The sequence below is a fragment of the Nipponia nippon genome, unplaced genomic scaffold (genome assembly GCF_047370975.1).
Source record: "Nipponia nippon isolate SJK-2023a ecotype South Korea unplaced genomic scaffold, ASM4737097v1 scaffold_10, whole genome shotgun sequence".
In the NCBI taxonomy this organism is placed as follows: Eukaryota; Metazoa; Chordata; class Aves; order Pelecaniformes; family Threskiornithidae; genus Nipponia; species Nipponia nippon.
Genome location: NW_028262291.1, coordinates 11,208,496 through 11,234,195, shown reverse-complemented (window position 1 = coordinate 11,234,195; position 25,700 = coordinate 11,208,496). Strand labels below are relative to the sequence as shown.

The following is a 25,700-nucleotide window of genomic DNA, read 5'->3' as shown; positions in this document are numbered from 1 at the left end:
GAAAAAAAAAGGGCTATTTTTATTTCAGCTTGCACTGAGGATTTTGCTAAAATGAGTGGCACTTTTGCGAAGTGTGTTACTCTGCTTACCTCAATCAACCTACGATAAACAGTCTTTTACTAGAGATATAGAGATTTTAAAGTGTAAAGAGGAAGAGTTAGAAAAAAGAATATTTTTGCCTAATCAAGAAAACAGAGAAAAGGGAATAGTGACCTTCTGTGTGTGTGCAGGGCATACACATACCTGCAATTACAATGTTTTTACTAACAGTAAGATAGATCAGATTTTGATGATAACTTCTGATGGTAGCATACGAAGACCTAAGGCTCTGAATACTGATGCTGCATCCCTGCATTGGACCTGTGAGAAACCACTGTTGGCATGTTCCAGCGAGAACTGCTCCAGTGGTCACTCTGAGAAGACGTTTTTTTTATCACCGCTTGCTGACCTGGAAGATCCCACAGGAACACATCCCTTACTGCCAAGTTTTAATGGAATTGGGCAGAAATCAGACCAAGGTTGCTGTGTCCTCTCCTGCTGCTTTATCTTCCTGTTTCATGGTAACTTCAGACTGGGATCAAATCCTGATGTGAAATCGCGGAACTGCACCCAAGCCAGCATGACTCCTGTCCTCGGCATGGGGGCCCATGTAATTCATCCGACGCTGGCAGGAGGTGACCCAGGCTCTCTGGGATGACAGTGTGGGGTGAAGGCACGCAAATGGGCTTGGTGGTCCCAAACACCCAACGATTTCCCTCCTGGTCAGGAAGACTGCTAAACGGCTGCATTGGATGAGATCATTACTGCCTGAAGGAGACGGGCTTTAAACGGTTCTTCCTGAGTGGAGTCAAGTCCTGGCTTTGATGTTAAAGTGAGGGACAGCTGAAGCAGTAGAGGGGCGAGAGGGTAATTCCTGGGGCCAAGAACAAAGCACATTTCAAAACGACAACAGAAAGGCATCTGAAACGCTGCTGAGCTGTCCAGGACTCTGCCTATCTCTCCACTTGGTAACCTAGTTTAATGATACTCTTGCAACTGTCATCTCTGAAGCTTGAACCTGAGACCTTTGGGCTTAAATTTCAGTGGTCTCGGTCATGTGAAATAAAGGTGCAGTCCTCTTAAAGTAGGAGAAATCACATAAGTCTCCATCCACAGAAAATAGCCAGGCTGGTTTATGGGGATTTTATGCTTGGTTTTCTAGAAGTGTGACGTAAGGACTGAGGAGGAGAGAGCTGTGCTCCCCTGCCTGCTGGCGGCACCTCCTTTTGCTTTGTCCCAGGTCCGGCTGTCCCTGCCTCCAACACGCAGTGGCAGCGTGGTTGGGTGTGCAATGACCACGTGCTGAGGCAGGAGCATGGGCTGGCTGTTGGTTTTATGCTTCTGAAGTGTTCAGCGTGTTGCCTAAATTGTTGCCTCAACCTGGAGTAGCGTAAGATATTTGCTTCCTATGAGTGATTATTATTTTGTGGCAACAGACAGCGGATGGGCAGAGCAGACATTGTGGGAGGTGTGTTTGCGGTGCTATCGCTGCTGCTGTAATTCTGCATCAAAGGGTGGTGGGGTGGTTTTGTTTTGTGAAGAAAATGAATGGAAAATGTAAAGTGATGAGCATTAAAAAGGACATCAAGGAAAAGAAATACATATGTGCTCTGACTTGCCACTTGAAAACACCCAGGGTTTCTTCATTGCCTAAGATTTTTGTACAGACGGCATTTTAGGAGCAGTGAAGGCCCTTACCTGGTGAAAGAGAAATCCATCCTTCTCTTCCGCAAGGCAGAGTCAAGCTATGAACTCTTTGGGAGAGAGACCATCTTGTATTTCGTGTCTGTATAGTGCCTACCAGTGATGGCCTGGCCCAAAGTGTTACAAAACCACCCAGTAATAACAGATTTGTCCTGTCCCACAGCCTTTCCCGTCATTCAAAGCAGAGGCAGATTTAGAGGCCAGTTGGCAAATGAATGCAAATTTGTAGAGGATTTGATTGTGCATCTTATGCGCACTGGAAGCAGGGACTAAGTTGATACTTGCCAGCGTGTATATCCTGAAGTCCAATTGTGTTAATGGGATATCCATTTATAACTATAGTTCAGCTGCTGGAGTCCAGTATCAACAGAGGAACTATATCATTAAAGGCAGAAGTAAGAGAAAGAAAAAGTGCCCATTAAAAAAAGAATGTCTATATGATTATTTGAAAGAAAAAGCTTAACTTCCAAAACAAAAGTGTTTTTAAATCTAATGCATCCTTAACTGCAACAAACGACAACGTTCAACCAAACGCAGACAAGAATGTTATACCTGTTATACGCAGACATTACTGATGTAAGTTACGTACAGCAAAAAAAAAAAAAATCTACATTTGAACTCACCTAGGCTTACAAATGAGGACTATTTAAAGTCAACTTAACTGGTAAGAGCAGTGGAAGGAAAGCTGATCATGCACACTTAATTCTCCTATTTTAAACAGATTCAGGCACAAAGGATGAAACTCAGATGCTACATGAATGGTTTGAGCTGGTCCTGGAGAAGAATAAATTAATGCGTTATGAGTCCGAGCTCCTGATTATGTAAGTAAGGACAAGCATTAGTACTAAAGATTGGCAGGGGAGAGGGGAAAAGTGTACTCACAATACACCTGAACACCTTGCTGTGTGCTGCAGTTCGCTACTGTCATGGAATCAATGTACCCAGAGCAGCTACAATCTGTCTGGAACACAGATTTTCACTTGAGCCCTCCTCATTGTTTCCTCTCACAGTGGTTCAATTATTTCAATCCTACACAATACTCTAAATATAGATGCTCTGCCTTTACATAATGTGGGTCTAATGAACACTGGGGCACTTTCTCCTATGGAAGCAAAATAGTCTGACAAGTTTATCTCAGTTCTTATTGGACATAGGAGAAAAGATCTAGGAATTCACTACAGCAATGAAACAAGCAGATACACCAAGCAAATAAAACCCGTCTCAGATGCCGCTGTTTGTGGCTGATGGAAACAATATTGGCTGTAGCTCCCTCGCCTCCTTGGAAACACACTCAACAGATAGGCGGAGGTGACTCTCAGCTATTTTCTCCACTATTTCTGGGCAACATGGGACGGCAATGAGAGCTGCAGCAGTCATTACTCACCGCTGGATTTCACACCAGTGCCGGCTGCTCATTGCCGTTTATCATTTCCATATCACTCAGCCAGCCCCCCGCGCTGTGTGCGGAGCTGCAGCCCAGACGCTGCCTCCAGCTGCACCCTGGTTTCTCCCCAGCTGTGCTGATGCTGCCAGGGGCCAAACCTTTTCTTTCCCCTTTGATTGTCATTGGGTGTTGTGGTAGCAATGCTCCCTGCTCACACTGTCTGCAAAGCAGAGTTAAAAAAGCAAAAGTAGGCTGCTTTTATCACTGCAGGACACAAAACGTTGTTGCCTGGATGTGTTCACATGTGTTAATTCCCTTGCCTCAGGACCCGTTCCTGTGCAAAGGGCCTGGCAGGGCCCTTCGTGTGTGGGACCCTTCAGTCCTATCAAGAATTACATCGTCGGTGCCACCAACAAAGCATAGCTGGTTAAAGCCTGAAGTGTTGCAGTGTATGAGGGAACTTAATCTGATACATAATGCAAAAGGTGGTAGTGGTTGCTGGGGCAATGTAGGCACAGGCAAACCTTTTAGCCTTCAATGCCCATGAGGAGAAAATCCTGGATAAACAGAACACAGGATCTCTTGGTTGAAATAATATTAACATATATGTCTTTACTGAAAAAAAGGTTATTTAACGTACTTTATATTGTATCTAGAGCCCAAGAACTAGAATTGGAGGACCACCAAAGCAGGTTGGAACAAAAGCTGAGAGAGAAAATGGCCATTGATGGTAAGTCCAAGGGGAGAGTATGCTCCAGGCCACAATGGTAGACCATGCTTGTACACATCCCTGTTTGCTCCAAAAAAGGACCAGAGTGGCTGAAGCTCTTCCTCCTGTGCTCTTCTGCGAGTGCAGCTCAGCCAGCAAAATGCAACTCGTGAGATCTTCTCATCTGACTTCTAGTGAAGACAGCTAAGCTAACCTGTCCAGTTTGACACTGAACTGGATCAGAAGCACTTGCACATGTGATTCCACTAATTGTGCTGTGCAGGCAGCAACATCCAGCTAACATGCAATGATGGGCAGCAACGGGAAGTAACGTCTTCAACCACCCAAACACAAAAAAGTTTGTCTGCTTTTATGTTAACTGTGGCATTACCGGTTACTGCAGTATTTTGGAACTGCTTTTAGGTACTTGGGATTACAGTTTTGGGGAGGAGCACTGAATACCCCAAAATATCCTGTTGTGTTCTAAGCATGTGGATTATAAGTGATGGCAGTTTTCAATACATTTTCTGAAAAATACTTTCCATTTTCTTACAGGTACTGCATTTCATAGTTGGGCTTTTTACTGTGTAAACTAAATTTGAACTCCAGTTTAAATGTTTTTATAAACAAGTAGTGCTCTTGCTACCCCTTCCCATCTAAGTTTTGCTAAAAGATCTACTCTAGACGTTAAGAGCCTTAATGCTCAACCTTAAGTAGCCCAAATGCAGGAGAATTTTTCCCTGAACTGTAACATGAAAAATATTACTATCCTAATTACTAAATTAAACATTTATAGTAATATTAAAATATTACTATACTAATTACTAAAATATTGACTTCATTTGTCATTGACTATAATATTAATTCAAGCTGTACATCAACAGTTAAAATGCGAAGTGTAACAACAGAGTGACCTGGATTTTAACCTCTTGTTTTATGATCTTTTAGACAGCCTTAAAGATGAGATGGATCTGAACGAAGAGGATGAAATTTTTACTGAGATGATGAAAGTGGTTGAAGAAAGGGACAAACTTGTGTCTACCTTAGAGGAGCAGAGAGTGAAAGAAAAAGCAGAAGACCAGCACTTTGAAAGCATTATATTATCTAGAGGCTATCAGCTGAGCAGGATTTAAACAGCCACACATGATATTCATAATCACGGAGATACAGTCTTCTGAAAAATGAAGGAATTCAAATTTAAAATCAGTTTATTTGGGAAACGTCATTTTGTTATCAAAAGCTCTTAAGCGGTTCTTTTGCTCATAGCAGAGTGAGTCATTCCACTGTCAGCTTAAAGGATCATGGGAGTAGAGAATAGGACTGAATTTACCTGTCTGGTGGGCACCAAGGTCTGTGAAAGGGAAGTCAGAGCTCTGTTGTTTTCTTGGAATTTTATTTTAATGCTGAGAACAGAGTTTCTGAGAAACACGATGACATCATTTAGTATTTTTGAGACAGCGTTACTTTCCATCTGTTTGTCTGAATCTGTATGTGGTTTTGTTAATATTTTGGCACAGCCAAGCCATGGTGAACTATTTAAAGGTCAGAAAGCGAGCATCTCGTAAAAATAAGGTTAGTTTTTATTTCTGGTGGAGGAAGGGTCGTTTGCCTAATGACTACATATAAGCGCTCATTAAAACTACTGTAAATGCAATGTCAGAAATTAATTTTCCAGGTATTTGTAAGTTTTAGTGCACTGTGTGTTTTTGAACAAGAAGTTAAAGCAATATTAAATCCCTACATTTTGTAAAATGGTAAGAGATTATCAAAGGGGTGACTACCCTTAAAACTGTTACATGCTTGAAAAAAGCTTTTGTATGTCACAGATTAAGGTCTTTAAAATATGCTAAATGATAATTTAAAAATAGTAATCCAGACCCAATTAGTATTTATAGGGTAGGCTTTACAACTGCTTGATAAAATACATCACAAATAGTATCATAGGGTGTGATGAGTGGTGTAGCAGTTAAAGATCTCCCTGAGAATAATTCCTCAAAAGGACTGCAAAAAATTTTGAGTTCGTAATGTCAACATTTGATAGAAAATATTGGGGGTACATTTAAACTACATTTATCTTGCTGCTTAAGAATATATGCATATTTTTGCTTAAAGAAGCTATCTTCTGTCTTTTTTGTACATGCATTTGTAGATATTGGCAAAGCAGATGTACAGAAATTCTCCTTAGTATTCGGTGTAATTTAAGTACTTTCTCAAAGTACTGAGATAATTCTGCAATTTAAGATTGGTAGTATTGCCAACTGTATGTATGACGCACTAGATTTTCAAATTGAAAAAACAAGGAGAAACTCAAAGACTGTTTCGTTTTGAATATCGTTTTACCTCATGCTCTGAGAAGATTTGATGTTCTTGTTATTTCATGAATGGTGCTAATATGCAGCAATTGCCTATGGTACAGCCAAAGCTAGAAGCATTCCTGTCACAAAAGCTTTAAACTAAAAAACCTCTTGGTAAGTACTTGTAGGGTAACAGACACACTGGATCCTGTCACAATAATTTATGAATTATATTAAGTTTTTGCTGTATTGTAAGAAATTTAAAATACCCTTTCTAAAGATATAAGCAAGATTTTACTGTTGACCACAGATAAATAATATATCTCTATTGGTGCAAGTAATATACTATTGTTCCACAATATTTATGTATTTATATTTATTTATTAGACTGTTTAAAGAGGGTAAGAGTGTCTGGTTACATTTTACAGTTTGGATGTTGTCTCTGATTTTGATTGATAAATGTGTATTTCTAACAGCTATGTATAGATAAAGCTGTGCATTGTAGAGTAGATAGCTTTATTGATTTGGTAAATAATTAGTAATAAAATATGAATTAAGATTTTTAAACAATGTTCTCAGTCACCATAACTTGAAGGGATACCCTTAAAACATAGTGTGTAGGGCTTTAACAATATAATTTGTCTTTCATTGTGGTGGAAAGACACAGCAGAATCCTTGAATGTGTTCCAAATCACCATCAGGCTTTTTTTTTTTCTGTCATTCATAGGCTAAGCATACCTGATCTTCATATTACATTTTTATTGAGATAGATTGCAGTGATTCTTTTTTAAACTAACTCTATTACTTAATATTGATATAAAGTAGGAGCAGGCAGGACAGCAATAAATACTTTGATTTTTCTCTGTTGAGATCTGCTGGTATTTTCAGTTTTGTGGACAAAATTTCTGGATTTATCACTGTTCCCAGACGCTTCATGTAATCCTGTAGAACAAGACTGTCTAGAACATCTATTACAGTTTTCTGTAGAAAACGGAGAGTCATAATGCTTTCAAGGTATTTTTAAAAAGTTTTAAAGCAAGCTTCTTAGTGCTTTGCACAGGAGGGGAATTCAGTTATGTCAGTCAAAGACTGTTTTTTTTTCACCTCACTTTTACAATCTAAAAAGTCCATTCACCTTAGTGTTGCTGCCGTACAAAGAGGAAGAAGAAGGGCAGCCTCAGAGAAACATGATGCCCTAGTCCTGAGGAGAAGATGGCTCTCCTCTACCGAAGTCCAGTCTGCTTGCCCAGGGGAGATGCACATACTGCAATCGGTTGGGTTCAGGTTGCTCTAAATTGTATATAAGCCCTGAGATTTCAGTTTACAGCAGGTACCTGTTCGGCTATAAAACCAAACATGAAAGGGTGCTTTCCTTTTAGCTCCAAAGATTTGAGTTCTTGAGAGTATTAGAGTCAACAGAAGCTGAAGGCCATCAGCATTTTATGGCCCTCAAAAATATTCTTTGCTAAAAAGGTACTTTTCTGGATGCCATGTTGTCATAATGCATGCTCCACCCAAAACTATGTCTTTGCTCTTGGCTGGAAAAACCTGTCACGCTACTATTACCCTGCCTGATATTAAGTACCTCAAAAGACTAGATCCAAAAATGAACTGTGCAAGTGATTTAGAAAAATACTAAACTCTTAACTCATTTAAAGCAGGTCTTCATATATCGTGAGAGTAGAGAAGGAGGGAAAAAAAGAGGAGCTATGTGCACTGTTCACAGGTCAATTTAATATGGTTGGCTTGTATTAGAAATGTATTTAAACACTGGTTTGGTTATGAGTCTTCTTGCTGCTCAATCATTTCTGTAAACTGACTCACTGACAGTAGGTTTGTTCATTTTTAAGTCCTTGGCATTGTCATTTTTGAGTATAATGTGATGTGCTGAAACATATTGACTATGTCTAAATGGACTAGATGTGAACAATTTTCTATTTGAAAAAATAAAATTATATCTCACTCTTTGAAGTCCCTGAATCATTTCCATAGCAATTTCTCTCCACTGGTATCTACAGTGTAGTAATGTGTGTCTAGGAAAGATCTATAGGTAAGAAATTATATCAATTTCTTAATTCATATACTGGTAAGTATATCATAACATCTTGCCATTCACAGATTCATTTTTTAGTTTAGAAATAATGACACCCTGAAGTTAGAGGGCATTACAACCCTACCTTTAACACAAGCGGTTGCAAACTGCATGAGATCAACACCTTCCTCACATTCTTACATAGGAATTCACCACCTAATTTCCTTAGGCATGACATACAAATTATAACAGCTCCTTGAAGACTTGAAGGAAAAGTGTCACTGCATGGATGACTAAGAAATGGTGATCAAAACCTTAATTGCCAATTTTCAAATTCCAGTAAATTTACCTCTATCAGGTCATCTCGTTTTGTTGCTTTCTACCAGTGGGAGAGCCTTCAGAGCAAGACAAGCTGCTGCTTGAGATGAGAGAAGTGGATAAGCAAGATTTGGGCTTATGTTAGTGCCTGCACCGTTGTCCCCTGCTCAATGACTCTGAACCAATTGATAGTTCTCTTCAGAGGACAGATGGACAGCTGCTTCTCTTCAGAGGTCAAGGTAATTTTTGGCATATTTGAACTGAGGTTTTTGTTCTACTGTCATGTCCTTTCCTTTCCATCTTGCATGCCTCAGAGGCAGATGGATGTGGTGGCGACTCCTCTGATAATACCACACATAAGTTCTCAGGACTGCACAGGAATTACCTGCCTGCTAGGTTTATTGGAAGTAATACATCACACTTTTATCTGTGTTCAAAACCTTGCAGCCACGTTGACTTCTCCAGCTGTTGACCAGCTGGCGAAGGACTTGGCTGGCCCAGGAGCAGGATGTGGGTAGAAATGCCACCATAGGAATTTACTGAGGCTTCCCTCCTATTCACAGCACACACACACACTTGTCCCCTCTTCAAAAGATCATAGATCTAAAGAAACTCAATTGGACAAGAATTTCAGGAAAAGGATTTTGTAAGCCATTATTTGACTCAAGATCAATCCATTTGCCCCCCAAGGTAAAGGAACGCCATGCTGATTTTTAGGGTATTTGGCCAGGTTTCTCTGGGCACAGGCAACAAACTTAGAGGTCTTGTGCTTTGAAACCTCTGCTTTTTAGCCCAATCCATACCTGATTTCAACTAAGAATTTCACTTTAGTATAGTAGTCTCTTTCCAGAAAGATATACTCTGTTTTCTTTCTTGCTTGACCAAGTAACAGGATGTGGCTTAGCAGATTGGAGATACTGTACATCTTTTAAGACAAGCTACTGGTAAGATCTAAAGCTGCCCCTGCTGGGTTTTGCATGGACCGTACAGTTTTTGCATAGTTTAGCACGATGCGTTTGCCATGTTAGCATGCAAAGACTATCCCTGCAGTCTTCATGGCAGCCACGTCTCATGAACCTAGATCCTGGCAAATACTCTGTCATGAGTAAGGTATTTGCTGGATTTCACCTAAATCTCTTTGCCTAATATTTATGAACAAATTGTGGTCCCTTCTGTTGGTTCTAATGAACTATGGAAAGAGACCTGGTGGCCCTGAATGCCAGCAATGCACTTGCTGGAATATTCATGTAACATATATGTACAAAATTACAGGCACAAATGAAGGACACAAGTTAAGCTTATTAAGAAAAAAATCATAATATTGATTTTTTTCTAAAACTACCTCAAGAAGGCCAGATGTCAATGCAAGTAAGCTTGGCCAGGTATTTATAAATAACTGATTGATGGAACGACATGTTATCAGAAGCATTAAATACCGGGATGATGTTCTCATCTTACTGAAAAGTTTTAAACGTTTTTCCTCATTGCATCTTAGTCTATCTTTTTGCTCCTTGATGTACAACAAAAAATACATTTTACGTTTTAAGAATCTGGTTGGAAATACTCTGATACTTTTATGAAACTATGTTAATTTATTATTTGTTATATTGTTTATTTAAAGAGAAGATTCTTATCCCAAAGAAGTTACAAGCTGAGTAGAAAGCATAGCTCTGTTTTAAATTCAAGCATAAGCATATGCTCAATCTTAAATTCACTTTGTGAGCTGGAAACAAATTTATTCCCAAGCGTGAGTTTTAGATGATGGTGGCAATGAAAATTTGGAACCCTTCAACGCCTGATATTGATGCTTTCTGCTATTATAATGTAGCCACACTGGGATGATCTGTCAACCCTGGGCCTGTCTGATAGGGTCTGAAATCCCAAAGTCCTTTGGGATGTATAAACTTTCTTGTATGGGTATGGAATAAGAGATGTGGATGTACAAATGCCGACTGATAGTTCTCTTCAGAGGACAGATGGACAGCTGCTTCTCTTCAGAGGTCAAGGTAATTTTTGGCATATTTGAACTGAGGTTTTTGTTCTACTGTCATGTCCTTTCCTTTCCATCTTGCATGCCTCAGAGGCAGATGGATGTGGTGGCGACTCCTCTGATAATACCACACATAAGTTCTCAGGACTGCACAGGAATTACCTGCCTGCTAGGTTTATTGGAAGTAATACATCACACTTTTATCCGTGTTCAAAACCTTGCAGCCACGTTGACTTCTCCAGCTGTTGACCAGCTGGCGAAGGACTTGGCTGGCCCAGGAGCAGGATGTGGGTAGAAATGCCAGCCAGGTATGGCTGTGCTTTAGCCTGCTCCCTGCACTGCCTCTCCCAGCACTTGCAGAGGTGGCCACTGCCTGCAGCCATGTCAAGAGGAGTGAGGCTTCCCCGTGAAATTCAAAAACCCTTTCCTTCAGGACAGGGCTGGAGGCAGCTCATGCTTCTCAGGCTCCTGGGCTGCCAGCATCAGCCACAGCCTTACCTCACCTGAGGGAGCAGGTGCCTTGTGTGTCTTGCTCACGGACACGTGCAGGAGCGCCAGGTCCTGCCAGAGATGTTATCTCCAGGTATTTTGTGGCGCACTCAGCAAAATCCTGATCAAGAAATAGATATTAAACATCTGCAAAGTAACCTGTATGGAAATGTCTTCTTTTCTAAGCAGGCTCTTTTAGTGTGCTGTTAACTGTTACTCAGGGTGGGGCGGGCATGTTCAGCAGTTATTGGCACACAGAATTGGCAGATCGGTAGAAGGCTGACTGCAAATACTTAGAAAAATAAAGAGGGTAGACTTCGGTCTAGTTCTATTCTTCCCAAAGTGAGTGAAGGGCGTTACTGTAGGCAACCACGGCAATAGCAGTAGGTTGATAAAACATTTTTGAAAATTCCACTTCCACTCTTTAAATGACCACATGGTCAAAAGGCTAGAGTAGAAGTACACCTAGGAGAAAAATGTTAGGAGAAAACTCAAAGACAAATGAATATTTATTACGCAGCCTTAACCAGCCTGGCTGCTGCAGTGCTCTTTCTTACTAGCCTAGCCCATGGATGGTATATTATGTACCCTGCCTCTTGACCTCACCCTGCTTCTTCCACCTCATTTGGGAAGTAAGACTCTGTTCACGATCATTCTGAGTCCCGTAGTAAAAGAAATAAAAACCAGGTGTGCCTGGACAGATACACAGGTGAATAAGAATTATTTAGGTGTGTGGATTTAGCCTTCTTTTATTGCCTGGCAAAAATATATATGTGATCAGGATGCAATTAATTTGAGCTACTGGTTGGCTCATCTGTAAGAACAAGGCGCTGACAGGGAGCACAGTGAGAGTTCTCGTGGTCTGCTCCAGATTTCTATATGCCAGATGCAGCGGGGTCAGCCTAAACAGCAGCCTGCTGACTGCTGTGTCCTGTGCGTGGGATCATGGAGCATGATCATGAAAGTATTCAATTATCAACTGTGAAGTAGAGCAAAAACCTAGCCAAACAAAATCCCCACTGAATTTATATGCAGCTTTTATTTGTGGTTAAAATACTGTATAAATAAGAGCTAGCTATTTAAAATCAACATTCCTATAGCTGCCATAATTTAGACCCTGTCCGTATCTTTAAGGCCTTTTGTGCTGAATGCAATATTAATTTAAGGTCATATGTTCATATATATTCCCAGATCAAAAGACAAAAAAGTAGCATATGTAGTTCTAAATTTAAGATATAGGGGAAAAAAAATTGTAACTATCCTCAAGGAGAAACATCGTAAGTGGAAAAACACTGCAATAATATTATACCCAAAGAACTGCAAATAAATTCTGAAAGAAACCCATAAAAAAACCTCAGTAGACTTAAGTCTGTCTGTTGCTTTAGCATTATTACTTAAAGCACACAGTATTTGTGTTTCCAGATCTGATAAAGCAGATTTTAAACACATTAAGTTTCATTTAAAATTTATTTTCTCCTTGTGATGTAAAACACTCATAGCTCATGAGGGTATTCAATAAGTAATATTGCATTTGTCATTAATTTACATATGCTGAGCATAGTGAAATAGGAAAGAAAGATGCTGAGTCGTTTCAGCTATTTTGTGTGAGACTTGGCAAATGCATGTTGAATTCTGACTTTCCCATACTGCACAAGCCAGCACCTGTTACTGTTCGTGAGGTATCTGGCTTGTTCCTTCTGTCTTTAATGGAAATGTAGTAGTAAAGGCAAGCACGCTTGTGCTTGCCAAAACGCTGTCTCTTCTGCTGTGCCCACAAAATCATATATTGACATCTACGTATAGTCATTTGGGTCCAAATGGAGATTTAGTTGGGTCATTGCTCTGTTTGTAAATGCCACAGATTCACATGCATCTAAAAAAGGGCTTGATGTGTTTATTTCTCCTTCTTTTGAAATAGCCTTTTATTATGTTCTTAAAAATTATTCAAAACTGTTCATCTCCTAATCTATGCACTGTATGAGTAGCACTTCTGTAAAAAGAGAATAACATGTGAAATTTGGACTGTTCTGTAAACAGCAGCCCTGAGACACGATCGGTGCTGCGAGCCAGAGAGCAAATGTAAGGAAAGGAGAGATTGTGCTAACCGCTGGGGCTCATTCCTGCTTTTAACTGATGGCAGTATAGATGAATAAAGTTTTTCTCCAGGGCATATACTAACTGCAGGCAACAAATATGCATTGATGTCTACCCCTCATCAGCTAACCAATGTTACCGGCTTGTAAAAACACAACAATTATTAGCCGATTTAGAAATATCCTCATGGTAATTTCATTTCACTTATTATGCCTAATGGATAGCTAGATATTTGCATGAAGTGTGTGTGGCTTTTTGCCTGAATTGTTAATCGAGTGATTAAGTGGTAAGTGAAAGTAGTGCATCCAGATGACAGTAATGCTGTTCCAGTCCTGGGTGCCTCCTGAACCAGTCACAGCAAATTACGTGTTTTAAAGATACTTCTCTCTTAAGTTACTCATCTGCAAATCAAAGCAGGATTGGTATAGGCAATCTATCATGCTAAGTCACCTTTCTTTCCCGCTGGCTTTTATACCAGTCTGTCTAGAACAGTCGCTTTCTTTTCTAGAAGTGGATATGATGATGCCCGCCGCCTCTGACCACAGATGTAGCCAAAACCTACAGGCAGGAGAGCTGCTTTGCAAAATGTGCTCAAGACTGAAATGTATGTAATACGCTTGAACTTTAACTGGTACAAAACTATTCAGTGAGACTTTATTACCTCATTAATTCTTATCTATCGGTGCTGACCACGGGGTGTAGAAACATCTGCGTGCAGCTGCCACCCCTCATCCTTCCAGAGCCTTCACTTATGACTAGTTATGGATGAATTGAGCTGTCTGAGCCCTGGTTGCCTGTCTATACTTTTGGCACCCGCGTTAACTAGCACTCTCGTGCGTGTGGTCACCTACATTGGTGCGTTTGACCAACCAGCCTGAGTCAGCAACCGGCTCCGCTGCAAGGCAGCGCACAGGCGGATGGACCGTGGGGCGAGGCACTCTCCTGCGCCTCAGTGTACAGCCGGCCACCCAAAACGCTATGGGTCCCCCAGCTGGGAGGGCAGCACGGCCTTCATACCACCGTGGGGCTGCAGCCCTCCTCGAGGCCCGGGCTTTCTCCTTCCCGGGGCTGTGCGAAACACCCTTTTCCTGAGCCTGAGGGACCAGACCTCGCGGGCGGCTAAAACGAGGACCTTCGGCCCATGGCTGAACCCCCTGAGAGGGGCAGGCAGGGGCGCCCGTTGGGCTGAGGAGAGGGGGGCGTTGGGCTGAGGAGAGGGGGGCGCTGGGCTGAGGAGGGGCCCGGCGGCGGGAGCAGTGCGAGGGGAGCGGGCCCTCCCCGGCGGGCGCCGAGCGGGCGGGAGGGCGGGCGGGAGGGAGGGAAGGAGCGGGAGAGCCGGGAGAGCGGAGCAGGAGCTGCCTCAAATGCTTGAAATAATTCCGCTTCCGTTCAGAGCCGGGAGCAGCCTCCCACGGCGTCGGGGCCTCGGACCCGTCTCCTCCATCCCCGGGCGGCGGCTGGGCCATCATGGCAACCTCCCCCCAGAAGTCCCCTTCTTCCCCCAAGTCCCCCACCCCAAAATCTCCCCCGTCCAGAAAGAAAGATGACTCCTTCCTGGGCAAGCTCGGCGGCACGCTGGCGAGGAGGAAAAAAGCCAAAGAAGGTAAAAATTACAGGTTTGCACGTTTCCTGGGAGTTACCTTGAAATGGGGGGGGTGGGAGGAGGAGGAGACAGGGGGAGAGGAAAAGGCTCTGGGGAGCGGGAGGAAGGGGCTGACTGGGGAAGGACGCGCGGGGTGGGGTGGGCAGGCGAGCAGCGAGGGAGGAGCGCGCCCCCTCGTCCCCGCGGCTTCGCCGGCACCGGGCGGGGGCCGCGGCGCCGCTCCCCGGTGCCGCTCCCCGGTGCCAGCGCGTCACGGCGGAGAAACGCGGGAGCCGGCCCGGAGACACCCCGCCGGCCCCGCCGCCGCCGCTGACGGCCCCCCGCGCCGGGCCGGGCTGGGCGCTGCGGCCGAGGCGGGCCCGCCGCACCGCGGGCCGGGCGGTGGCGGCGGCGGCGGGGGGAGCCGCGGAGCTCGGGGCGGGCGAGCGGTGCCCGCGGTGTGGGGGGCAGTGCTGAGCTCGTACCGCGGGACGGGGTCGGAGAGGGGCAGGGCAGGGCGGCCCGGGGTGCCCGGGCTGGGGAAGGGGAGCGTTTCCCCGCCGTAGGCGAAGCGCTCCGGCGGGCGAGGGCCGCGGCGGCCTGCGGGCCCGCTAGGCCTGCGGGCCCGAGCGCCTCGCAGCTCCGCGCAGCTGGGGAGGGCCTGGGGCTTGTCCAGGGTGCGGGTGCAGCCCGCCAGGAGTACTCGCCTTCTAAGTTGTGGTGCAAAAAGCCAGAACCTGGGACTTGTAAGGTGTTGCTGTATATTGGTGTACAGCAGGATCAATACACGTTGCTCTGAGAAACCAGCGTAAAGCACACAACTGATTTAATGTTTCTAATAGTAATCATTCCTCAAAGGCTTAAAATGTAACCTGATTGTTCCTGTACTAAGCAAAAAACCTTTGCCTTACAACAATCGACCTTGGAATAACACCGAGCATGTACAAGAGTCTGGTTCTTTGTCCATACGTGTGAATTAATATCCACCCCTTACTGAATCGGCCTATTTAAAATGCCATGAGACAGAGAATTGGAATTTAGCCTCACCCATCATTTTCACAGCTGATGTTAAGTTAAATCCGATGCATATAGAACCAAAGTAACAGTCACTTCAGAACAGTTTTTCAAGCAGTGTTCATTCTTGCAAAGAAGGGTATTATGCTCAGCAGACCCTTGCTTCTGATGTATACCTGGGTAATGAAACCAGGCACAGTATTTCAGAGTAGCACCAGTGCTGCAGACAAGGATGATGTAACTTTGGCGAGTACAGTCCCTCACTCTGTAACTGTCATGTCATCTTTCTGAGATGCATGGTCTTGCTTTTCAATTAAAACACATGTGGCACGATTGTGCTCACATTAGTTGGCTTTTTCTGGTCATTGCAGATGGCCCAGAAGTTGATGAAACGGTAAATAATGGTAAACTTCATTGGTTACCCAGCCTGTTATATTATTCTGTTAGGGTATTCATGAATGGTAGCGGCGTTGAACCAGCAACAATTTTCTGTGATGAGTCTATATTGTAGGTATGTTTAGAGATCTTTAGCCTATTTGTAGTAGATTTAGGATGTCCAGTATTATTAATGTTATTAAACAATGCTGTTTTCCTTAGTGACAGATATTAAGTCATAAATCTCCAGCAAACTGTTAGAGGCAGTAGTTACTTTTATCCACAATCTTGTAATCTTACAAAAAGATGTATTCTGTGAAATCATATTTCTTCTCATTACTTACTTGTCTGTATTAAATTTATTGACTAAAACCTGTACCTGCCATTTCATTATCTCACTATATTGATATTTACCCTTTTGAAATTTTGGAACAACATTAGTGTTTTCCTTGTCCTTTGCATTTCCCAATTTTCTAAAGTCTATTTAAAAATAACAGTGGTTTGGAGAAAATTCTTCTAACTTTGTGAGGAGTTTGTTATTTGCTAATGGAAGAAAAAGTATTTTATTAAATTTACCTTAACATCTTTCTTACTTCTGCATGTATTTATTGCATTTCTTTTGTGGAAGCACATATAGTGGTGAGATTGATACTATGCTATCTTCCTTTTTTGTTTGTTTGTTTGTTTGTTTTTAGCAGATTCAGATGGCTTCAAAGCTGGTAAATCCTCTACTGTGAAGCCTGTCCTCCTCATGCTTCCTAATCTTCCCTCCACTAGAAATAAATATGGGTTTGCAAACTATTAATGAGTCACCTTGTTTCTCGCAGGCTGTGACACACATGGGTTCCATCTTAAGCTGTGCTGCCCCAGTTTGTAGGGCTCCAGGCGTACTTGGAGTCTAGCTAGGAACTTCATATAGGAAGTCAGATTACTTGTTCATCTAGGCTCTGTTCTTTGATTTTTTTTCCCACTTTAATTGACCTATCTAGTGGCAAGTTTCCTATAGAGACAGGTCTCAGACATAGGAGTGCACATGGTTATTCAACTGTTAACACACATAATGTATTAGAAAATGTTCAAGTATAAGTCTTAGGCATTTGAAAAAAAAGTGTTTTTTCTACTGGCCATGTTTAGACCTTCAACTTCTGTAAACTAGAATGAAGTAATCTTGGATGGCACCTTTACTCTTCATATTTTTTGTAGAACATCAGGATCTATTCTCTAATCCAGTTTGTTAGTCTGATACAGATTTCTACCCCATTTTGTTGTGAATGTTGATCTCTAATCATGTAAGGTCTCTAAATACGATGAACTGTTAGTAACTCTTTAGAAATAATGCTGTGGTTTTTTCTGCATAGGGTATTAATTTCCCCTTTTACCTACTTAAGTCTTGTGCTTTGTGATTTTAATATTCCAGTAGCATAAATCCACATTCTGATTTCATCTGTGTCAGTATTTCTTCATGAGGCAACAATTCTGGTTATTCCAATTTATTGTTATCTTTAATGTATGGGCAGTAGAACAAATATTTTTCTTTTAGATGAATGTAGACTATGCAGAAGATGCCTCTGTCATCCCAGTCTCCTGATCAACTGGGTTTTAGACCTGGCTAGAGCTACTATGGGTTTTTTCCTGTCTGTGCACCCTCAGGGGCTACCAAGGGGCTGCTGCACACACACCTGTTTTGTTCCTCTGCTGCATCCCCCTCTGTTTGTGTTAAGCCAGACCATGCTGAAGGTGCACACCTGGAATCAAAAACTCAGGAGCATGCCAGGGTCTTACAGCTGAGCAATGGGTCAAGAAAGTCAGTGGGACTTGGTGCGCTTATGATAAATAAGGGGCAACTGAAAATTTCTCTGTCTTTCAGTTGGTATAAGTTCTGCTGTTACATAGAGGACAGAAGCTTACTGATTTACTTCGGTATTTTACCACGAGGGCTAAGAATTAGTGTTTTTAAATAATGCAAAAATTTTTTTTATCTGTTGTAGGTAGTATACTAATTACATTTTAGTACTACCTGTGTTATATATTTAGTTAACTGTTGTAGATGATATATGATAATATAGATATCTTTTTTGTATTTATACCATCAACAGGCATTTTGATCATTGTCAAAATGATATTTTTGTATACTGCAACAATAGAGCCAGTGCCAAAATGCTCCACCAAATGAAAATCCATTAGGATCTGAAGTGATATTATGGTGAAGAATTATGCAGATTATTTATAAAGAGAGTAAGTAGTTTTAGATGTAGCAAAAGTAGTTTATAATACAATATAAAATGGATTTTCTGTAATAACATTAATTTATATGTATGAATATATATAAAAATGTATAGCAAGCTTTCCCTTATGAACTTCAAAGTTCTTGGCAATAGTAAGTATTCCACCCATGTTAGAGATGAGAATATTCTAGACAAATGAAATGAATTCTCTAATATCACAGCACAAGTTATTGACCAAAACAGAGAGAGTAACCCGAGATACTGTTACTGGAGATATCGCACATGATGTAAGCAGGGATTAGTTATACTTTAAGACATATGTTAATCTAGAAAATACATTGTCATTAAATATTAGAGACTATTTAATAAGATCTGAAATTTGGAGCTCAACTTTGCTTATGTTGTCATCTATCACGTAGGATCTTAGCCTTGTTTTTTGTTTGCAGTATCTCATCACCATTGGTGTAATTCAAGGATGAAAACATTGTACTTTAGTCTTTCCTGTGAGAGCATGAGCAGCTGCATCTTTAAATAGTGTATAAATTCTGATAAAGTAACAAAAATTACAAATGACTGAATATGTTTGGAATTAGTTATAATTGGCTTTTTATCTAATGAGAAAATTGTGTGATAATACTAGAATATTGGATGACCTGTTTACAACTAAACTGTCGTATGCAAAAATTATTTGTAGTTTATAGTAAGATTTTGTCCCTTTCATTCCTGAAAGGCATTCAAAGACTTAGCTACCCCATATATGCTACTGGAGGACTCCAGTCCTTATCTAGAGGAGTTAAGATACATAGTGGAGCTCATTGTATTAGCAAAAACCAACTGCAAATTAAATTTTTTTGTAAGCTCTATATAGTAGTCTGCATTGTGTACTAAACATATCTTTATACAAGTGCAAGGAGAGAACAGAATGACCTCTTTTTTTAGATGTAGGGGTGTGTGTTGTGTTATCTTATGAATTTTTCATGGTGGGTTCAGTAAGGTCATGTGTGATTGTCCTCTTCCAATTTTCCTGGCCTGGCAATTATAGACACAGAAATTTCACTCCTTGTAATAGCCTACCTTAGTGGAGAATCTTAAGAATTGGCCCCTGATGTGCTAATAAATCTGTGACGCATTTGGGAACAGGGACCAAAGTTCAGAACTGCTTAAATTGCGTAGGAGCAGATGGGAAACAGACAGCTTGGATCCATGAATTTGGTAGAGAGCAATTACTGCTCATTGTATGGGCTCAGTTGATTTTCCAATTGATATGACATCAATTTCAGTAATTTGACTGCTCTTCTGCCTAGTTTATTTGGTGTCGATGGGAGGAGAAGGAATGAATTTTCATCTAGCTTCCACTTATGATATTTCTGCTTTTTCTTTTGTATGTCTTAATTTCATTTTGGTATTTGAGGTCACAGTAGGCCGTATTCTCTGTATTGGGAAGGATATGTTAACAGTGTAAAATATTGTAGATTCTGCTATTTCTTGAAAATAACCTTCAATTTTGTAATCTTTACTTTATTGCCATCATGCATTTCACAGAATAATATGAAATTAGAACAAACTAAAAATACAAATTAAGAATAAGTGTAGAGTGATGAGAGCTTTCCAGGTGTTTTAAGTAAAATTTTTGTCTTTCTGGAATCCATGACTAAAATACCTTATTGTGTGAGAGATTGTGGCTTGATCTGGCTATGGGCATTTTACTATGAAATAAATGTATTTCTTAGTATACAAGAAGTGTTCTGCTGAATTTTAATTGACAGATTTGAATTATTTTCTTTGGACCTGTTTCTGCAACTTCTTTTTGAGTAGAGTAATGCACTACTGGTACAAAGGGCTATTTTTTTTTATATCAGTAGACTTTTGTTTTACTTGTCTGTTTCTCACGGGAGAGATTCTAGACTAGCTTAAATGCTTTGCAGGCTTTTTCTTTTCTATTGCTCTCACCTGATGCTGTATTTAAGATGCAGATGAAGCTGAAAGAAGAACTGGTATGTGTTCTACCATTGTATTTGCTAATACATAGTGCAAATGATGAAAATGGGCCACTGAATGCTAATTTCATACTGGTGCTTTGAAGATAGCATGTAGTGTTTTCTATGAAAAGGAAATGGCATGGGGAAGGCTTTATCATCACTCTTATATCAGTACTTTTGAATTTCTATCTTTAGCTGCAGCATATCAGTATATTGACCCTAGGCCTTCTTGTGCCATCAGAATAGCTGAACAGCTGGTTTTGATGTCTGACATAATGTGCTTTACCTCCAACCTTAGTGCATAGCAACTGAAATGTGCTTATAATCTTCCCCCTATATACTGTGTTACATATTCCCATATCCCTGGTGTAATGCCACAGGCACATCATAGACATCTGTGTAGCTGATGCTGGACAAAACCTATTAGTACCACCATTGAAATAATTATTGCCGTGGAGCAAGTTCTGTTAAGTAGATAAAATACTTCTGTTAAGTGGAAGAAATGTGGAAAGCAAAAAGAAAAACTGAGGGACGACTCACCTGCTTAGTTTGTTGTCATTTTATTGCTACGAGCCTTCTGAGCACATCTACAGCCTATGAAAAGAAGACGAACTACTCAAGAGGAGAGCATTGGGTTTTTGTTTCCATCCTTTGAATCCACGTTGTCAAGGGATATCTGGGGAGGCCTCTCTCCTCTGACCGTTGAGGGGATTGCTCGGTAGAAAGAAAGACAATTGCCTCTGAAACACTTCTGTCAGCGTAGATGTAATACCCAACTGTTGCTTATGCTGGGATGGCAATAGCCCTCCAGATGCAACTCTCAGGCATATACGTAAATGACAGCTCCAGCGTGCTTGAAGCTGTTTGTCATTTGTCAAGCCATGCTGCGCTGGGTTTGTGCCGGTGAAAGAGTAGCTGCTGTAGCCTTTGATAGCTTCTGGGTCTGCCTCTCTTGCCTTACTGCCTCTGCCTCCTCCTTCCACAAGCGCTGCTCCCTGCAATAAACACAAACTAATCAGCACTGTTGGCTGTTATCTGTAAGACACTGTCAAGCATCTATTATTGTTTATATGTGGCTAAATTGAGGGCCGTGTCCTATTATGTTAGGCCCTATACTTCCACAAACAGTGCGAAAAGCCCTGCATATGCAATAATGTGCAGCCTAGAGCTCTTTATCTGTATATCTTGCATACTTTTCTGGCTCTTTTCCTGCTGTAATCTGCATTTTAACATTATTTCTGGCATTTAAGTTTTCCTAGGACTCGTGATCTCATTGGGAATTTTATATAATGCATTTTCTCTTTGTTTTTGGTTTCAAGAGACTTTTCTTTTTTCTGTTTTTTTTCCCCCCTAATAGGCTTTGACTCTGGTTTGTTCAGAGAAAAATAGGAAAATATTACCTGTGAATGCCTTTCTGAATCTCAGAAATCACAGATAATCCCAAACTTATTCTAAAGAAGTCATTGTTTTAACCAAATATTCATGTAGGGCCCAGTCCAATTATGCTTGGTCCATGTATTTCATCTACAGCAATCAAATGTGTAGGAACGTGTGCGTCCCAGATGCCCAAATTTTTGCCAGACGCATTATTGAGTCTATATCCAGAGGTACCCTATCATGGTAGAGCTGAGCGTATCAGTGCCTGCTTTATGTGTCTCCTAGCATGTGTAAACATATGTGAAGGGGTTAGATCATATAGGATTGTAAAACATAGGATACGTAAAATGCACTGGCAGTGTTGAGATTAGCACAAAACACAGCATTGCCAACCTCTTCTCTGCCAGAGAGGACGCAAAGGAGCCGGTGGTGGTGTCTCTTTGGAGGCAGGAGGACCCGTGCGTGCAATAGGGGATGTGTATGAAGAGGACACAGAGCCAGGCTCTCTTGTCTGTTCCCACAAGAGCACCCCCAATCGTTAAGTCCATCCAGTTGCTTTTGAACTAAAGTGACACAATTTTTTTTTTTTTTTCAGCTCTATGCATGCTTAAGTTCTGAAACTTATTGCTATAGGATGTTTTGGATGCCAGAAATATTTTTTAAAAGGGAGGGGGGTCTACAAATGGGTCTGCGTGGAGTCTAGATGAAAAAAAAAATATGTCTGCAGTGGCCCACATGTGAATCAAGTAGGCCATCACAGACATTTCAGATTCAGAAATCGTTAAATACCTACCATGAAATTCACAGCTATTAGGAAGCTTATACCAAGGGAAAAAGTTCTGTTGGTTTTCTTTTCTCTGTGTTGTTAAGCATGCATTTCTGCCAGGGGCCAGGACTTTAATCTGCTGTTCTGGCCCAATATGGCCATTAATTCTGTTCTCTGACTGCCTGCATGTGGGCATAGAGCCACTGAACTCTCTGTCTTTGCATTTGACTTCCAAAAGCAGCCTTAGATAGTGTGGGCAAGTTAGCTGTTACAGAAGCATGGCTTTTATTTCCTTTGTTTTTCCCATTTGAGCAATTTCTTCATTGGCTGAGCCTATAGGTTTCATACAGGCTAAAACTAAACATGCACGGAAGGGGTTAAAGGAAGGGGGGTGGTGAAGAGGAGCAGAGCTGCAGAAAGCAGCTGCTCTCTGAGGTGCTGCTGGGCTGGGAGGAGGGACTGGGCTGGAGGGCAGGGGGAGGGAGGATGTCTTCTGTAAGGCTGTGTCCATCCCTTCCTCTCCTCTCTTCAGCAGCAGCTGCTCCCCTCCTCTCCTTGTGCTGCCTTGGTCACAGCAGTCACTGCTGAGCTCTTCAAGGTGCTGTGAGCAGACATGGATGAGAGTGCTTGGTGGTTTGGCAGTGCTTGTTGCTACAGCAGCTGTTACCCATCTGTGGGGAAGGGGTGGTGGCCACGAGATGCCAGCTGGACCATGCTATCATAGAGACTGACAAGCTTGGGTTGCAGAATTACCGAATAGTTACGATTGGAAGGGACCTCTGGAGATCATCTAAAGATTCAGGTGTCTGATGGTTCAGGATCTCAACTGAGGGAAGGTGGACTGGTCTGGTCCAACAAGCTCGTACTCTGACTGGCCAGTTGTGATGAAGGCATGGTGACAGCAGACTCTTGTCAGTTCTTTTCAGTATCTGCTGTAGTTGGCTAGATGCAGAGCAATTATCTAGATGAAAGGTAAAGAAGATTAAAGTGGTGAAGTAAAAACAGCATTGAACAAGTGGTTGAAGAGCCTCCAGTGCTTCCAAATTACAGGACAGAGCCATCGAAAGAAGAAAAAAACAGTTAGAAAACAGCTCAGACTGATGTTCCTTTATTTCAATGTTAATTTTTTCTTTACATCTCCAGATTTAAAATATGTTATCCCTGATACCAGACTCATAAAAACATGCACCCAGTCTTCAACATGAAGGTGGATATAACCAAGTGAAGCTGTAGAAGAGTAAATACGAAGTTCTCATTTTCATCCTCAGTAAAGTGAGGGTACTCTCAAGAAAATCTGTAATTTTAGAACTCTAATATTTCCCTTAGCATTTAAGGAATCTGCCCTGAAGGTAAGAGAAGACCAAGAGACCAAGACTGAAAAAGAGAAAAGTTCTTGCTGGGTTTGATTACGGCTTACGGGTTTCTACATCTTCTGAAACCCTCAGCTTAAAGGCAGCTTCCTGTGAGTGCAGGTGTGTGCTTCTGTGAGTCTCCCTTGGACAGAATCTCTGGGATATATCCTACTTTTTCTTTTCTCTCTTCAATGCCTTCCACGACCAGTAAACCATGCCCTCCCTGCAGGCCAAACAGTTTAATACTGGGCTCTCTGCCTTTCTCACTGAGATTAAGATAAGGACAGTCCATTTCTTTTGTTACTTCACTGTATCTGAGATCAAATGTTTCCTATTATATTAATCCACAGAGTTCTGCAGTCTTTTTCAGCAAAATGCTGATGTCGCTGAAGGTGAAGTCAGCAGTTTTAAGGGCACAGTTCTTTGCGAAGTGAAGCTTTAGAAAAGCAGTGCTTGAGATGTACCTAAAGTATTGTAGCTTTCCCATCTGCTGCTTCTGTCCCCTTCCTTTTCCTCCCCACACCAGTTCCTATTAAGATATACGGTGCTGTTGACTTGTGTCCCAAATGATAGGCTATTTTCTTAGCTAAACTGCAGCCGAAGCCAAAAAGAGATGACCCTTGAAAGGGCAGTTAACACTGCACTAGGTGCAGTCAGTGCTGTGGTGGGAGCAGTGTGATGCCATTTTGTGTGAGAGAGGATGTGCTGGAAGGCAGGATATTTTGCAGTGCTTCACATTCTCACTTGCAGTTCTTCCAAATGCAGGGCTGGGGTCGGGCTGAAGGCTTAGCTTGCTCTCTGTGTATTCCTTGTGCCTTCTGCAGCTCATAGTAGTTCCTGTGCTTCGAGTGTGTAGCTGTACTCGGAGCACTGAGTAGCAAGGCACTTAGAGCCTTGCTCTTTAGACATGTCGTTGTACATCTTTTTTGGTGTGCTAATAATTATTAATAGATAATATTACTTGCTTTTAATACCATTGTCCCCCTTGGGATTGGGTATGTATGTGTGTGTTGAGCACACCAGTAAGTTAATTCACTTTGGTGACCAGACTGAAATACAAACAAAAGATGTCTTGGACCAAAAGCAAAACCAGATCACCAGCCTTATGTGAATCCTTAGCCTACCATGCAACTACCCCTTGGCAACCTGTGCTCGGGCCAGAGAAAACCAAGGGCCAGAAAAAAAAGAAAAACAGGGATGTGACTGGTCAAGAGTGAGTTGTATTGGCAGAGCTGTATTAGGAAGATTAGCCACCATCTGTTCACCCTAATCCTGCACCTGGCTCTAGACTGTGCCACTGTTCAACCAAGTGATGATCTTACTGAAAATATTGAAGAATTGCAGGGTTAAGTAACAAGGCTCTACAGTCTCCCAGATATTCTGCCTTCCCTTTAGTTTTGTAGTAGTCCCTGTGAAATAATTGCATGTGGTGCTGTAAAACGTTCTTATCATATATGTGGATTTAATACAAAATTAAAGAGAGCACACTGGTCATGAGTTAGCGATACTGCTTTTCTTTTAGTCTTTTCATTTCTCTTTGTGGCTTCTTATTGATGTTTGTGTTAAGCACCACGTAGTGTACCACGGCTGACAATACCTTACTCATCTTGTTATTCTTAGATAATTATTTCTGCAAAAGAAAACACCTGGAATATATATTTCTGTGAATCATTCTTGGTAGTTGTAGTCATGGTTAAGTCATGTTGGCTTCTCTGATTTCTGCTCAGCATAGAGCTGATGCTGTTCTTTTCCCTTCCCGTCAGCAGTCTGTGGCACTGACCCAGTGGTGGGTGAGAGTACCCTTTATTCATAGTGAAACCTATGAAATTCCACTTGGAAAAAGGGACTTTAGTCAGGGTGGTAGGAGAAGAGGTGTAACAATTGTCAGCGACCACTGCCTCCCTTTAAAAGCTCTGAGCAGAGACTGAAGGGTGTGGTAGAGTGAGGAGCAGCTGTTCATCTCCAGAACAGTAGAGA

The 25,700-nt window shown here is 41.8% G+C and overlaps 2 protein-coding genes across 3 annotated transcripts in view; both read left to right on the top strand.

Annotated features, from left to right (window-relative positions):
- MICAL2 (microtubule associated monooxygenase, calponin and LIM domain containing 2) overlaps nucleotides 1-8,095 on the top strand; it is a 133,541-nt gene extending 125,446 nt beyond the window's left edge. For both annotated transcript variants that reach the window (XM_087744689.1, XM_087744681.1), the window contains 3 exons: nucleotides 2,465-2,564; nucleotides 3,784-3,857; nucleotides 4,785-8,095. In XM_087744689.1, coding sequence (XP_087600815.1) covers nucleotides 2,465-2,564; nucleotides 3,784-3,857; nucleotides 4,785-4,969 — 359 coding nt within the window. In that variant the 3' untranslated portion in view covers nucleotides 4,970-8,095. The remainder of the gene's footprint in view (nucleotides 1-2,464; nucleotides 2,565-3,783; nucleotides 3,858-4,784) is intronic.
- Nucleotides 8,096-14,400: 6,305 nt separating this feature from the next.
- PARVA (parvin alpha) overlaps nucleotides 14,401-25,700 on the top strand; it is a 69,787-nt gene continuing 58,487 nt past the window's right edge. The window contains exon 1 of the mRNA XM_087744670.1: nucleotides 14,401-14,656. Within this exon, the coding sequence (XP_087600796.1) occupies nucleotides 14,521-14,656 (136 nt within the window). The 5' untranslated portion in view covers nucleotides 14,401-14,520. The remainder of the gene's footprint in view (nucleotides 14,657-25,700) is intronic.